The sequence below is a fragment of the Perognathus longimembris genome, chromosome 7 (genome assembly GCF_023159225.1).
Source record: "Perognathus longimembris pacificus isolate PPM17 chromosome 7, ASM2315922v1, whole genome shotgun sequence".
Taxonomy (NCBI): domain Eukaryota; kingdom Metazoa; phylum Chordata; class Mammalia; order Rodentia; family Heteromyidae; genus Perognathus; species Perognathus longimembris.
Window position 1 is genome coordinate 3975653 of NC_063167.1, and position 14973 is coordinate 3990625.

At 45.2% G+C, this 14973-nt stretch overlaps 1 protein-coding gene across 1 annotated transcript in view; it reads left to right on the forward strand.

Annotated features, from left to right (window-relative positions):
- The first annotated feature begins 740 nt into the window (after positions 1 to 740).
- LOC125354526 (calmodulin-binding transcription activator 1-like) overlaps positions 741 to 14973 on the forward strand; it is a 74053-nt gene continuing 59820 nt past the window's right edge. Inside the window, exon 1 of the mRNA XM_048350166.1 lies at positions 741 to 858. Coding sequence (XP_048206123.1) covers positions 814 to 858 — 45 coding nt within the window. The 5' untranslated portion in view covers positions 741 to 813. The remainder of the gene's footprint in view (positions 859 to 14973) is intronic.

Consider the following 14973-nt stretch of genomic DNA (forward strand, 5'->3'; position numbering starts at 1 on the left):
GGGGAGGGGCGGGGCGGGGCCTGGCGGGCCGCGCGCGCGCCCCTCCCCCCCGCGCGGCGGGCAGCGACGCCCGCACTACCGGCTCGGGAGCGCAGCGCCCCGGTGCCTCTCAGCGCCGGGGCCTCTCGGGGCCGCTCCCCGCCGACGCGGTAGGCTGAGGGATCCCGGAGATCCCGGCGCGTCCCCCACTGCCACCGGGACCCCACGCGCCGGCAGCGGCTTCCCCGGGAAACGTCCTTCAGCTCCGGGAGCACGCGGGAAAAGCCCCAGCGCGCCAATGAGCGGGCGCCTTCCTCGTGACGGGCACGCCTGGGGGCGGGGCTTCCCTCCGCCGCTCTCGAGTTCCGGGAACCCCCTTTGATTGGTCTGGACGGCTTGGGAAACACTGCAGTGACGCCCAATCATCACCCCACGTCTCGGCCTCGAGGAAATATCCCGTGTCGGCCCTGTCCTGATTTGGCCGTCCTTTCGGGCTCTGGCCACTGGGAAGCTTTGTTTAGGTCCAGGAGGCGGGCTTTCCTGGGAGTGGGTGGGGAGGGGGCGTTGACTCTTGACCAATCCTTTCAGTCCGTTGGGTGGTGACCAGCCAATGGGCTGGGCGGACAGGACGCTCCTCCCGGAGAGTAGTGAGACCCCTGGTGCGGGCCGATTGGCGGCGGGAGCGACGAGTGGCAGCTACGCTGCCCAACGGAAGCTGTGCGTGGGCCGCGGGGCGGGGCCAGGGCGGGTGCGCGGCGGCGGCGGGGTGGCTGGGCCGGCGGCGGCGGCGGTACGAGGCGCGCGCTCGGGGTCCCGGTCGCGAGGAGGAGGAGGATGTGGCGCGCGGAGGGGAAATGGCTGCCGAAAACAAGCCGGAAGGTAAGAGCCGGAGCGTGAGGGCCCGGGGGACGGCGCGGCCGGCGGCGGGACCCGGCCCCGCCGGACATCCCGGGCATCGGCGGCGCGGGGCGGGAGCGCGGGGGCGCGGCGGGCGGGCGGGCGCCCCGGCCGGGGAGGGGGCCGGCGGCGTGGGGGGGCGGAGCGCGGCGAGTCCTGAGGCGACTCGCGGGGCGGCTGAGCGCGGCGCCCCGCACCCCACCCCCCGGGGGCGGGCTGGGCCGGGGGCCGGGGGGCGCGCGGGGCGGGGGCCGGGCCCAGCGAGGACGAGGGGGAGGAGCCGCGAGGGCCGGCGCCTCCCCCACCGGACCGGGCATCCCCGCCGCCCCGGGGCCCGCGGCGCCCGGCGTCCCCCGGGCCGGCCCGGGTCCGGTGGGGGGGGGGGCCGCGGGGCGGAAAGTTTACCCGCCGCGGGCCCCCTGGCCCCGGTCGGGCCGCTCGGGCCGGTCCCGGTCGGGCGGCCGTGGCGGCGCTCAGCCCTCGCCAGCCGCCTGCTCGGTCCGGGCGGCGGGCAGGGCCGGACGCACTCTCCGTAGGTCTTCGGCCCCGCGGCGCCTCCCAGGGCGGACGGGGGTCCCCGCGCGGGTCCCCCACTAGGGGGACCCCATCGGGCCCTGCGTCCCTCGGCCGCGGGCCTCGTGTGACCCCTCCCCCTGCCTCCCGGAGGGAAGGGGGGCCTGCGCAGCACCCGCCCCTCGCCGCGCTTCACACCCGACTCTTGCCCTTGCACCCTGACAGCCGGGAGGGTGGGGTCCCCCGTTCCCTGGGGCAAGTCGGGATCTCCACACTCGCGTGCCCTTTACCTTCCGTGACCCCGATCGTCGCTCGGCACAGGGGGCTGCCAGAGCCTCTTCCCTGCCCTGGCATCTTTGGGGCCTCTGCACGCTTCTCTGTTGACCCTTTTTTTTGCCAGGACAAGGGGACTCGGGCGACCCGTGTTCTTCTTTTCCTCACCCAGTGGATCGTGGGGCCCTGTGCAGCTCTGAAGTCATTTCTAAATAGGAAAGCAGACACTTCTCCCAGATTATGTACACTCGGCACACACTTTCCTGGGTTAGGGTGAGCTCATTTCCTGAATACCCTTTGAGTTGCCCTCTTTTCTCGTAGAGGTAACTGGACGTCCCCGTGTTCCTTTCCCCAGTGCTCTGTCTACCCTGGACATGCTCTCTGTCCTCGGAGTTCCCTGTCTGGGTGAAGGTGGAGCGCCTGTAAGATGTAGGGCAGGACTTCAGCTGTGCCTGGTACTTGAGTTTAAAAAATAAAAAAAGAAATAAAGGAAGACTGGACGAATTCCTCCCTTGTCCCGGGAAAACAAGGGTAGATTGTGTTCCCAATTGGTTGGGATCTTAGGGGGCACCCTTCAGCATTTGACACTGGCCCATTGGGAAAAGGGTCATGTGCCCTTGGGTTTTGGTGCTCCGATTACTGTCCTTCTGTTTGGTAAGAACCAGACTTTGTACATCCCACTCTCTGGAGTCTTTCAACCTTTCTTGGAAATAAACTTCCCAATTTTTTTTTTTTTGAGGAGAACTCATATCCTCCTTATGGCTCCGGTTTCCCAGTCAGCCATATATTTAGTGAGCCTGTTACCTTGACTTTTTCTAATTTTCTCAAATTGTATTCGTGTTGGCTGGGTAAGGAGAAGCCATATGCCTTTCCATCCAGAATAGGGAGTGTAGACACCCATGTCGCCCACGTACCATTCGGGAAGAGGTAGCTCCTGGGCTCCTTGTTGTACTAGAACCTTCCTTTGGCCCTAGTGTTGTCTCTTGTGGGATCCAAACATTTCAGGCAAAAGGGAAATTTCAATGCTTTCTATTTTTGCGATAGCAAAACATAATTGTGATGCTCTGTGCATTGTTGACACCCCCCCCCCCCCCTAGGTCTGCATGCAGGATGAAGAGGATGAAGTACATCCTTACATACACAGCAAGTTAGAAGGGAGGGATGACTAGCTCTACACCTAGGGTGCGTGAGGACTGTTACATGCAAGAGTTCGGGCATATGTTAAAGTTGCTGCTATCTTCAGGCTCAGAAGAATTAGAAACATTGATAAATGCTCAATTCTCATCACTTTTTTTGTCATTTGCATTGTACTGAATAAGCAGAATGACATCCGAGTGTTCACGGTGTCCCTGAGTATGTGTGGAGTGCTTGCCAGTGAGCACCCAAACTTCAGCATTCAGAGTGTAGAAACAGTATTCTTTGCTGGATTCTGTGTGATGTGAAAAGTTCTGGCTAGCATTTCTTTCCTGCAGTAGAGGAGAAAGTGAGGTTTCCTGGTTTCATGCAAATGATAAGAGATGGAACAAATGCCTGTAAATAATGTCCTGGTTGTATTTTGGCCAGTTAATAATTGAGATACGTAGTGAAATGAGGAGAAGGTACATTTGGAAAGGCAGTTGCCTCTTTCTAAGAGGTGGGAGGGTTTTGTTCAGATTGCACTCCGGGAGAGGGGAATGGCGAGAGGCCTATTGGCTGTGGCTCCAGTGAGCTGCTCCACCTCCTTGGATCCCTCACTCTTTCCTTAGCTGTCACTCAGCAGCAGTGAGGTCTCACTTTAAGGCAGATTTGGCGGAGGCTCACTCTCCCCAACAAGCTCTGTGGAGCCCTGGGACACTTTGAGCACTTTTCCAGCAAAGAGGCTCTCCCCCATGAGTTCCTGAGCTAGGAGATGTGCTTATCCAGAGGTTTGGTTCACACCGATCTTTGCCTTTCAGTTAATATTGAGCTGTCTAGTTGGCATAATACCCAATGCCAGAAAGTAGTGCATTTGACTTGATTTTCTTTTTTGGGGAGGCTTCTTACCATTTTAAAGATGTTTTTATTTGGTCTTTATCTGTAACCCGCTTGATAGAGTTGTGTGTTTTTTGGGATTGTATGAGTGAGCCTTTGAAAAATCAAGAGTTGAATACCTGCTGTGTACGCTGGCGTAGACCCAGGAGTCTTCCCTTGTATGCCCTTCCCCAGGTCGCTGACTGCCTTTGGGAGTCTTCCCTGGTGCTCCATATATGGGCACAGGAGGAGAAGTGGTGAGGGATCACTAGGAAAACATGGTGTAGGTTACTGTTTAAAGTTGAGTTATTCCACCTGAGTTTTAGAGTTGTCCTTACTGAGTCATCTGGCTGCAAAGGTGGTTGGAAGTCAGCTTTTGCTTCTTCCCCTTAAACCTCTCCTTCTTCCTCTTGCTCCTCCTCTTCCTCTTCTTCCTCCTCCTCCCTCCTTCCTCCCCAAAGTACTCTTCTGCTGTTGGCCTGGCCACCCTGGTTCTCTTAATCACTTTTCTGCATCTTTGTGTTAGAATACCACTCTTCCCCGCTCTCACCCCTCATCTCTTGAGTTTTTGGGGAAGATTGGGTGACCTTATCTTCTTGAGGATCTGACTTACTTGCTTCTGGGAGATGCCAGGTTCTCCATTCATCTCATCCTTCAGTGGATTCTGAGTGTTGACATGTGCACAGCAACTTCCTCTCAAGGTCGGGCTGGGTCAGCTTTTCCTTTTAAAAAGACTAGTGTAGCTCTTACTTGCACTTGAAGACATATTTATTTATGTATCCTGTTCAGCCACATTTTGTGTGTTGAGTCTTCAGACCCTGAAAGTTTTAGGCTTTCCCTCTTTCTTCATTGTCAGGTGGCGTTGGTTCAGCCCTGGTTATGCCCGGTGTCCTGGTGCTATTTGAACTCTTTCTGACTGATTTTAAGGTAGCCCATTTTATGGCTTAACATTCCCGCCTCCACTATTTCCCTTTTCTTAAGGTTTGGGGAACACCCCTTTGTGTGCAGTTGTACTTTATTCTGACTTCATTATGGAAAAAGCAGTAGAAGACAGTGCTTATGTTCCCTTCATTTCCTCCCATTGGCGTGCTGATGGCCTGTTTGTGTTCTCCAGATTTGCTCTTTTGGGGGAGAAGTACGTTTTTTATATCTGTACTCCCATTACTGCAGCCATTCATTCAGGAGCCTTTACTGGGTCTGTTCCATGCAAGGATATATGAGGTTATGTGATTTTTGCTTAAGATCATACTGTATCTGTCTTCGATTTAGTATGAATGACATTTCATTGTAGCTTGTTTTTAATAAAGCCTTATAAATCTTTTTTTTTCTGAGTTTAGATAATCTTCCAAAAATACACTTTAATAGTATACTATTGTGCTTTCTCCCTTTTCTCTTCAGGAGACAGTGGGGGTGGTGAAGAGGGTGGAAGGTGTACTGGGAGAGGGATTTAACAACTTTTCTCCGACTGTGAGTCTGTGTGTGTGTGTGTGTAAAAGAGTAGTAAAAACCTTAATCTGATTGTCTAGACATAACTTAATTTGCTTATATGTGAAATTGTTTAGAATGCTTGTTAAACATTTCAGTAGCAGCATTATACTATATATTGTATGAGACACATTCCTTATATAAGGAAGTGGTAGAAAAATACTTCTCTTCCGATTAACTGGTTTGATCATTTCATTGAATAGTAAGAACTATTTTTGTTAACAGGAAATGCTTTATCCAAGTTAAATGCCTAAACATAGTGTCCATTCTTAGGCTAGATGTATAATTCAGTTATCACTTTATTTGATATAATTCTTCCACTTTTAAATACTGCTGTTATTTGTACTTTCTTTGTTTTGGTAAATAGCCTCTGTTTCTTTTTGGATGCAGGTTAGGATGTAGGTATGAATAGTAATAATAATTAAAATCAATCTTAAGTATGCTTTTTCTTTTTTCCTTTAAAATCAGGTATTTTCTTCATATATATGCCACTTTTTTTTTATACTTCCACTACTGCAAAAACTTGTGTAGGATTGTTGTAATAAGTGGTTGGCAGTATCCTTTGTTCATGTGAATGTGTGACTAAATGTTTTCTTGTGGTGACAGGTGATGTGATTTCTTCTGTGTTTCCATTGTACTGATCATTTTCTACAATATTCTGTGTCTCCTTGAATTGCTTATCATGCCTTTTTTTGATTATGTAGATAACTTAAATCTTACCTCCTTTTCTCCTTTCCTCCTTTCCCACATTAAGAGGTTTCTTTATTGCCCTTTGACATTAACAGTGTTAGTAGATGTGCTGTTATTTGGAGATGTTCTGTATGCAGTGAAAAGAGGGTGCCTACCGCTCATTTGTCCTGTTGACTAGGCACTAGACAAGTAGGTGGTATGGAATTTAAGGCCCAGTAAAGGGTGATAGTGGTATTTGTTAGTAGAGGTCAACGGAGGTGAAACACTGGTTCTTCAGGCCTCCCTCCATAGGATTTTGGAGATTTGTTTTGCCTGTAGCTAGCTTCTTTCTGCCTGTTTGGCTTGACAGCAGAACATTAAGTGTGGGGTCCTCTCTTAATGTTCCTTTGCTTGGTCTAATGCTATCTTTAGTCTGTGGTATGTTTGGGGATGAGAGTGCGAAGTGTCTTGCTTCTGTTTTTGTCTGTGTAACTTGAGTAACGAGCACATGGTCATTTGCTCTGCTTCTGGACTGTGGTCTGTGTGGTCTTTTCTTATTTATTTGCCTATTTATTTATGCAATCAGGTTTAGGACATAGGTTTATCAGACACTGTCAGATCCTTTTCTTGTGCCATCTGTGGATGTGGTATCAGTACTGTGATAAAGCGTGTTACTCTTTTGTCCTTGGGAAGTGTTTGTATGCATATAGATGGTCTGCCATCCCATATTTGTCATGTCCTTGTAAGGAAGTGTGTGTATTTGTAAGTGTCCCTGTAGTTGTGTATGTGTCTGTGATCCATGTATGAGTATATGTGTTTAACAGTAGTAGTTCCTCAGATATGTAGCTTTTTTTTTTTTTTGCCAGTCCTGGGCCTTGGACTCAGGGCCTGGGCACTGTCCCTGGCTTCTTCTTGCTTAAGGCTAGCACGCTGCCACTTGAGCCACAGCGCCACTTCTGGCCATTTTCTGTATATGTGGTGCTGGGGAATTGAACCCAGGGCCTCATGTATAAGAGGCAAGTACTCTTGCCACTAGGCCATATCCCCAGCCCTCTTTTCTTTTTTCTTTTTTTTTTTCAAATGCCAGTCCTGTCAACTTTCTTGCTTAAGACTAATGCTCTACCACTTGAGCCACAGCACCATTTCTGCTTTTTTGGTGGTTAATTGGAGATAAGAGTCTCAAAGACTTTCCTGCCAGGGCTGGCTTTGAACCTCGATCCTCAAATCTCAGCCGCTTGAGTAGCTACTAGCATTACCTGAGTGAGCCACCTGTGCCTAGTGAGTTCCTGATATTTAGTTTGAGGGGAGTGTGCCAGCTTTTTGTTTCTAAGGCCGTGTTGCATCTTTTTGCTTTGGTTATCATTGCTTGTAGAAGGTCATGAGCCTCCTGTGTAAAAATGTTTCCTGATTATTTCTTTTCTTTTTAACCTCATTACCCTGGGCTTAAAAGAAAATATTATATGCCTCAATACAGAGAGGCGCAGTGGCAGCCATGTTACTTCTTCCATTTTCTTAGAGGCATGTTCATTTACTTCATCTGGTTGACATAGCTCAAGTAGAAGGCCCAGAGATTGTTTTTGGAAGTTTTCTTATTCTTGACATAGTTACATGTTTTCTTGCAATGTGTCCTTTGCTTACTTGGAAAAATACTCTTTTGGTCAAATTTAGGCAGGTCTTTTATTAATCATAAAACATATTCCTTCCTGAGACTGTTGGCTGTGAAGGTAGCTTTGAGGGAGACAAATAAGCCCCTCTGCTCTCTGTGGAAAAGTTTTGTGTACAAAGTGCTGCATGCCTTGAAAGAAGTATTGGGACTCAGTTCTTTACAGTTTTAATCACAGTACTGTCTGTAGACTAAGGCAGTGAGTAGTACTACTCTCACCTTTTACTTTACTTCTTCATGAAAATGCCTCTCTGCACCCTTGGTCCTAAAAAAATGCAGAAACAGTCACCATAACATAATCTCAAAGGAAGGGCAAGCTGTGATTGCCCCTGTTCCAAACCTTAGGTCCTCACCTTGGATAGACATAACCAGTGTCCTTCGGATATGGAGTTTCAATAGGGTTTATGTGTGAAAAGCCTTTAGAGACACACAACATTCATTCAGTAGACCATATCTGTGCCAGTTTTGTTGGTGACTATATGGTAACACACACTGTGGGTTATTTTTTCATTTTATTCCCACCCGATTGCTGGAACAAACCCTGACAACATCAAATAACTACAGCCTTCATTGTGTTTTAGCATATGTGAAAGAACCAGGCACTAAATTGTAGTGGTGACATATAGTCAGTCATGACTCTTGGCCTTCCTCCATGTTGTCTGCACATTGTTGCATTGACAACAATTTGGCCAAACTTGGTGTCTGTAATAATGGATAAAGCAAACATATAAGTCTGTTTAATCTTTTACATCAACAGGATGTTATATCAAGAGGTTCACTTCCAGCAGCAACAAGAGAAGTAAAAAGAAAGACTTGGTTTCAAGGTTTGAAAAGGAGGTATTATATATTTTTCCCCTTAATCAGGGTTGATTTAGGAGTCATTTCTGAAAGTATATTAAGACAGTCATGACTTTTTTTTCAAACTTGAACTTGGTTAGTAATCGTGTGTGTGTGAGAGAGAGAGACAGAAAGAGACAGAGACAGAGAAGAGACAAAGAGAGACAGAGACAGAGAGATCTTTATCCCTCTGGTTTTCTAGGCACTTGGATATCAAACTGTTAAGAAATAGGTACAATGTATGAAATTATTAAACAGAAAGCAAAAAGATATTACAGTGAAATAAATGATGTTAAAGTGATAATTGGAAGTGTAAATTTTGATACTCCAAGCAAAGAAGGTAGTATCTCAGTAGTTTTGCTCGAAAGTGGCATAATCAGACCTTCTGTGATGAATGCTCCCCTGCCTGAGGGCCCTGAGATGACAGGTTGATGAGATTGGTTACTGGAAAACGTTCAGTGTTCTCTTCTCTTTAAAAAATATTTAAAATAAGATAGCCCTGCTTAGTCAGAAAATAAAAACTTTGATGAAACATCAGCAGTATGGGACATTTGAAAGGTGAAGATGGAAGATAAGGAAGTTTTATTGTGAATCCACAAGGGGGTAGTGATGGTCTATGGAAGATATTTGTGGTAGAAATGTGAGATGGTCTGTTAACATTTTAGATTTACAGATAAAACCGGCATGTTTGCATTTTAACTTAATAAGATCTCCTTTAAAAATGTTTATTGGCAAAATTGTTTATTACTTAAATTAAAAAAAATCCATTTTGGGTGAATGGCTATTTTAAGCCATCGAATGGTAAGGAGAAAATGTCCTTGTGGCTTTGGGCTTTGGAGGGGTTATGAAGGATCTGAGGGTCACTGGTATTTTCTAAGAATGTGATAATCTCAAATTTCCTGGGAAACCTTCAGAACCTAGGAACCAGTGACAGGTATTTTCAATAAAAGGATTTTAGAAAATTGTGTCTAAACTTTAGAGAAGTTTGTATTACTAGTTGTGTTTTCAGTGTTGCCTGTAGATGTAAGATGTGGGCAGCCCTATTTCTAACCCCATCCTTCTCCCCTTTTTTTGTCAGTCCTGGGGCTTGAACTCAGGGTCTAGGCACTGGCCCCGAGCTCCTTTTGCTCAAGGCTAGCAATCTACCATTTGAGTCACAGTGCCATTTGTGGCCTTTTCTATTTATGTGGTACTGAGGGATCAAAGCCAGGGCTTCATGCATGCTAGGCAAGCACTCTACCAGTAAGCCACATTCCCAGCCTCTAACCACTTTTAGTAGTTCTGAGTAAATTGAAGTTCTATAATCTTTTTTTATTAGTTTACATCACATCATTACATGAAAGCATATTCCCCCTCTCACTTAAAAATTCCTGTAGGTCCTTGAGTTCTACTGGTTATATTAAGAAATACTTAAAATCAGGTGTGATGTGGCTGTGCCAGACAGTCAGCTCCTCTACCTCTATTGCGTGCTGTTTTTGAGTGATAGGCCATGTGATGGTGAGATAGAAAGATTGAGGATTGGTATGGAGATAATGTCCATATTTAGAGACACAACTCACCATGTCTTTAAAAGTTATTTCTAACAATAACATAAAACAGTTCTCTGGTTTAGTTTATGCCATATAAATTGTATATTTTTCATTTCTTATCTAGGGAAAAGGTTAATGCAGCTTTTCATTCTGAATAAGGAAGGGTTATTTCTTTTATGTTCTTTACTAAATGCCTTGATAATTTAAGATCCCAAAAGATCTTTAGTTTCATCCTGTGCTACTGTGAACTCTACTGGGAGTCCAATATCTTCATTCATGAATTTGAGGCATTCAAATCTGTCTCTCTCTTTTTTTTTTTTTTTAACTTTCCTGAGCTAACTTCTGGGGCACGCATAGATCAGTCTACCATCGGTCACCCTACAAATCCGTGATAAAAAGTACAGCAGAAGCTAAGATGCCGAAGTTCCTTTCATAGCGCACAGTTGCCTTTCCTGGTTTGCATCAGTGCAGGGCCAAACAGAAAAGGTCTGAAGACAGTCAGTTTAATTAACTCATGGTTTTAGAGATTGAATGGTGTTGTGAACATACTATAACAAAATTTTTGTTCTGGCTGCAAGTTCAGAGTGCTGTATGATAGTTTCTGTGTTATAAAGTAGTATTTAAAAAAATCATTTGGAGACTTCTACTTTAGGACAAGTATGGAAATTAAATTATGTCTACTCAAATTATGTCTGAAAGGAATTTAAGTTTAACATTCTGTTATTCTTAGCATTTTAAATTATATTTTGAAGTATTTTAATATAATGTTGGTATAGCACCCGATGTTGGAGTCAGATTTCATCTCTCATAGATTGGGCAGTCGCGGAGCTGTGGACTCCATCTTCTTGTGGGAGGTCGTTGCTTGTAATTTAGTGCTGTGTGAGACTAGTTCCTGAAGAAATCTTATTTGGATTTTCCTCTGCAGGGTCTAGATGGAGGCTTGGCCTTTGGCCTGTGGCATCTTCCAAGCCTCCTGTGGTTGATGAATGCTGAGCTGTAAAAAAGTTAATTTTCTCTGCTTTCTTGGGGGTTTGCTGACTTCTTGGATGCTTAATTGCCAAGAACATTTAGAAATAAAATGTGTTGCATTTAGGAAGTACCATTTTAGCTCAGTTATTCATGGTTAGAGTAGATGATTCAAACTGAAACCATTTGATTGATACTCTTTCTGTCCTCTCTCTGTCTCTGGTGCTGAGGATTGAGCCCAGGACCTCACAAACATTAGCTGGAGTTGAAAAAAAAATGCCTTGTGATTGACCACTCACAGGTACTGTCTCCTGTCCTTCAATGGGACTGGAGCTTCATGTTCCTTTAGATTGAACTCAGCTGTCTGATGGGTTAAAGAGATGAGGGATCTGTAAGCTGGTTTCTTTTGTAAGTAGATGTACTGAGAAAAAGAAAGCAAGTAGCTTGTGGTTATTCATTGAAATGCTTAAGTGGCATTTGTTATTTGTAAGAACCAAATAGTTTTGGTATTATTTAAATATGATGTATAGGGAGGAATCTATCTGTAAGTAGTTTTTTGGTTATTGTGTTGGAATTGAACACCAGGTGTTCTGAATGTTAGGCTGGTGCTCTGTCTACCACATAGCTATCCTCCAAGCTTTGTTTGTGTGTGGTGATTGAAGAACGAAATACTTCTTGGTTAAAAACTTCCTATTCTTCAAATCCATGTGCCTCTCTTTGTAGGACTTAGGAGAGGTTGTTGGCTGTGCTGATTAGATTTCAGTGCTTGGAAGAGTGCTGTCATGCCGGGGCTGTCATCCGTATCCTTACCTGAACCGGCGGTGATGTGGTCCTTAGTCATGAGGTGTTCTCTTCCCCAGAGACGTTGGAACTAACCCTCTCGGCTTTCCAGCCAGCATTTTTTTCTCCCTCCTGTAGCTAGGAACACTTGGCATAGAAATAAGGACCCCAGCTAGCAGTGTGCTGTCCTTGCGGCCACTCTGTGGGCCAGAGATAGAAAGAAGCTTTTCTCTTCATTGACCTCCCTTGACCAAATCTGAAATTCCTTAGTTTCTACTTCTCCATTCATCTCTCTCAACCCCCCTTTCCTTTCTTTTGTTTTGTACTAGCATCAGTTGGTTTCACCAAGGGATTTTATTTATTTTATTTCATTCATGTATACATACCATGTACCTTGATGAGACTCCTCTCTCCTCCCTTCCCTTTCCTTCCCCTCCCCTCCCCTCCCTCTTTCTCTCCTTCCCTTTCCTCCATTCCCTTCCCTTCCTTTTCCTCCCTTCCCTCCCTCCCTCTCCCTCCCTCCCTCCCTCCCTCCCCCCCCCTTTTTTTTTGGTGCTAGAGATTGAACTGAGGGCCTTGCAAACCATAGGTGTGTGTTCTACCACTGGGTTATGTACTCCACTGGGTTATATACCCAGCTCTTTTTTGTTGAGTTGTTTTCTTTTTCTTGAGACAGGTTCTCTGCTACCTCTGCCTTTGAGCTGAAGATCCTCCTATCTCCACTTCCTGAGTAGTTGGGATTTCAACTGTGTGCCTCCTCATGGCTGGTTCACTCATCCTCCTTTTTAGGGTGGGGGGAGGGGTGGTATAGGACTTTGAGTTCAGGGCTTTTACTGTGGGATGAATTACTTGGTAATGATTTTGAGGAGATTCATGTGTTCGATAAAGAGTTGTCCTAGAAATGACCTCTAAAGTTTTTTGGTCTCACAATAAGAAAATGAAGTTGGGTATATGAATTTCACTCCATAGATAGCTTGCTTTGCTAGTATTTAGCTGTTTTGTATAACTGTTCCTTTTCTGTTTGAGTTACTGTCTTCAGGTCAGGAATAAATATGTAAGTTCAAGCAGTGTAGAAGGGATTTGAGCTACAGCTTGTGAGGTGCTTCCTTTCTGGTACACACAGAGGGCTAATTTTTCCATCTGTTAACTACATTGTATTTACAGAATATAAAAATGGTTTAAGGTTTTAGAAAAGATGCACTACACAGCCTTCCTAGTTATTCCCTGGGATAGGTTTAAGGTTCTTATTAAGATATGGATGAGAATTCATAGTTTTAGAAAATAGACTTAATATATGGTTATAAATGAAAAATTTCTGATAATCTTTAAGATTTTTAAATATTTTGGACAGTATGTATATTCACTTGATTACATTATTTTGGAGTTGATTAATATATTAAGATGCCTTGATTTCTAGTAATGCAGTAAATATTCTTCCTGTTAATAAGTGTATGTGGATTGGGGAGTTGCTGTTGGTCCATTAGAATTAATAATATAAGAGCTTCCCTTGGACGTAACTCTCTAGTCTGCTATAGGTCTGGCATTTGGGAAGACCTTGAACGTAATTCATCTTTTTTCAGAAATTTCATATTTAAAGATAGAAAGGTACAAATTAAAGTTTCTGGTGTTCTTATAAACATTTTCTGCCGTGTTCTTTCCATTTTGTTCTGGCTAAATCATTTACTTTGACAAAGCTTGGATGGATATTTCTTCCTCGTTTAGTTTTATTGATGGAGGCTATTGTGCTAAAAAGAAAGCTGTAACAAGTAGAAAGGTGGTGAGTGGGTACTCAGAGCTTTTGAAGTACTTGTCTTTCTTCCTAGGGGTCCTCTAGAAATTGATCATAGATTAGTTGACCAAATTTTAAAGCCTAGAAATTTATTGCGGGTATTGTAGGAGGGAAGAGAGCATTGGTCTTCCTGTATTGAACCTGATTATTCTAAATCTGACCATGGCTGCTCGTGTGAATGCCTTCTGGTGTAAATGTGGTGATGGTGATGACCTCTTCACTGGGCGGAGTATCCTTGACAGCTTTCTTCTGTACTGTTGAAGTATTTTTAGACTATTGCCTCTTGGCCATGTCTAGAGGCCCGGAGGATGGATTTAGCTCCTCTGATATTGCTCCAGGTTGTGGCAGATGTTCCTTGTTGCCTTCCACATCATCCCACCACAGTCCCATCCAGTTGAGATTCCTTGCCCTTGTTGTTTGATGAAGGACCAGAGGTAGAACCATTTTGTAAATAAAAATGAAGTCATGACTTCCAGAGTGCTTTTAAAATAAATAACCTGGTTAGTGTTAATGGTGCACAACAGTTGAAAGTACTTATTACAACTAAATTGCATGCTCAAAATGGATAAAATACTAGATTTTATGTTGGGAGTATATTGCCACCATTAAAAAAAATAAAATATTGGGCTGGGAATATGGCCTAGTGGTAGAGTGCTTGCATCAAATACATGAAGCCCTGGGTTCAGTTCCTCAGCACCACATAAATATATAGAAAAAGCCAGAAGGGGCGTTGTGGCTCAAGTGGTAGAGTGCTAGCCCTGAGTCAGAGCCCCAGCACTGGCAAAAAAAAAACAAGTGGATTTGAGTGAGAAAAGTATTGACAAGGTTCTAAGAGTAAAATACATCACAATGTTTTCATTATCTTAGAATTGTAAATTGTGCCTTAAGTAAATCATCGAAAATTGCATTTTAGGTGGTTTGGAGTTGTTGTCAGGTGAGGTAAGCTGTCTCCACTTTAAATTAGACCACTCAAGTTAGGTCGAGTAGGGGCAGTTCTAATCCAAGAAGAACAGAAACAGTCTCAGGCTCCAAGACAGACAGTGAAGTTCAGCGGGCTGTCTGGGACTGCCCCTAGAGCGCCTGGACTGAATGTTCTCTAGAGGTACTCTGGGCTGAGCTGGGATCTCTCTGGGATGCCAAGGCTTCTTCTTTATGTCCCCTTCCATTTCTCCTTGAAGCATTTCTCCTTGCAGCATCTGTGGGTTTTCTCTGCTGCCTTCTGCTTAGTTTGCTGTGGCTGCAGGCCTGGCCCCCATATGTCCTGACTTCCCAGTGCTCATCACCACTAGATTTCACTTAGGGCTCAGTAGAATGATACCACTCAGTGCAGAGTGGGGCTGATTCTCCTCAGCACAAACCTTTGTGTTCATCCTGGCAAAAGATGGTTAGGAGTGGTAGCCTATTAATCATACAGAGGAACTAGGCTGAGAAGAGTTTGTGTGCAAAGGGGCTGTGGCAGGGGCTCTGGCACCTTAAGCTGTCTCCATCTAGCAGTGAAAGGATAGTGACCCCTAAATGGGTTTCTTATATTTGGTTGCTGTAGGAATTAAACGTTTGCAGGTAAAATGGTCACTGTAGATGCAGCTAGGAGGCCAGGCATACTC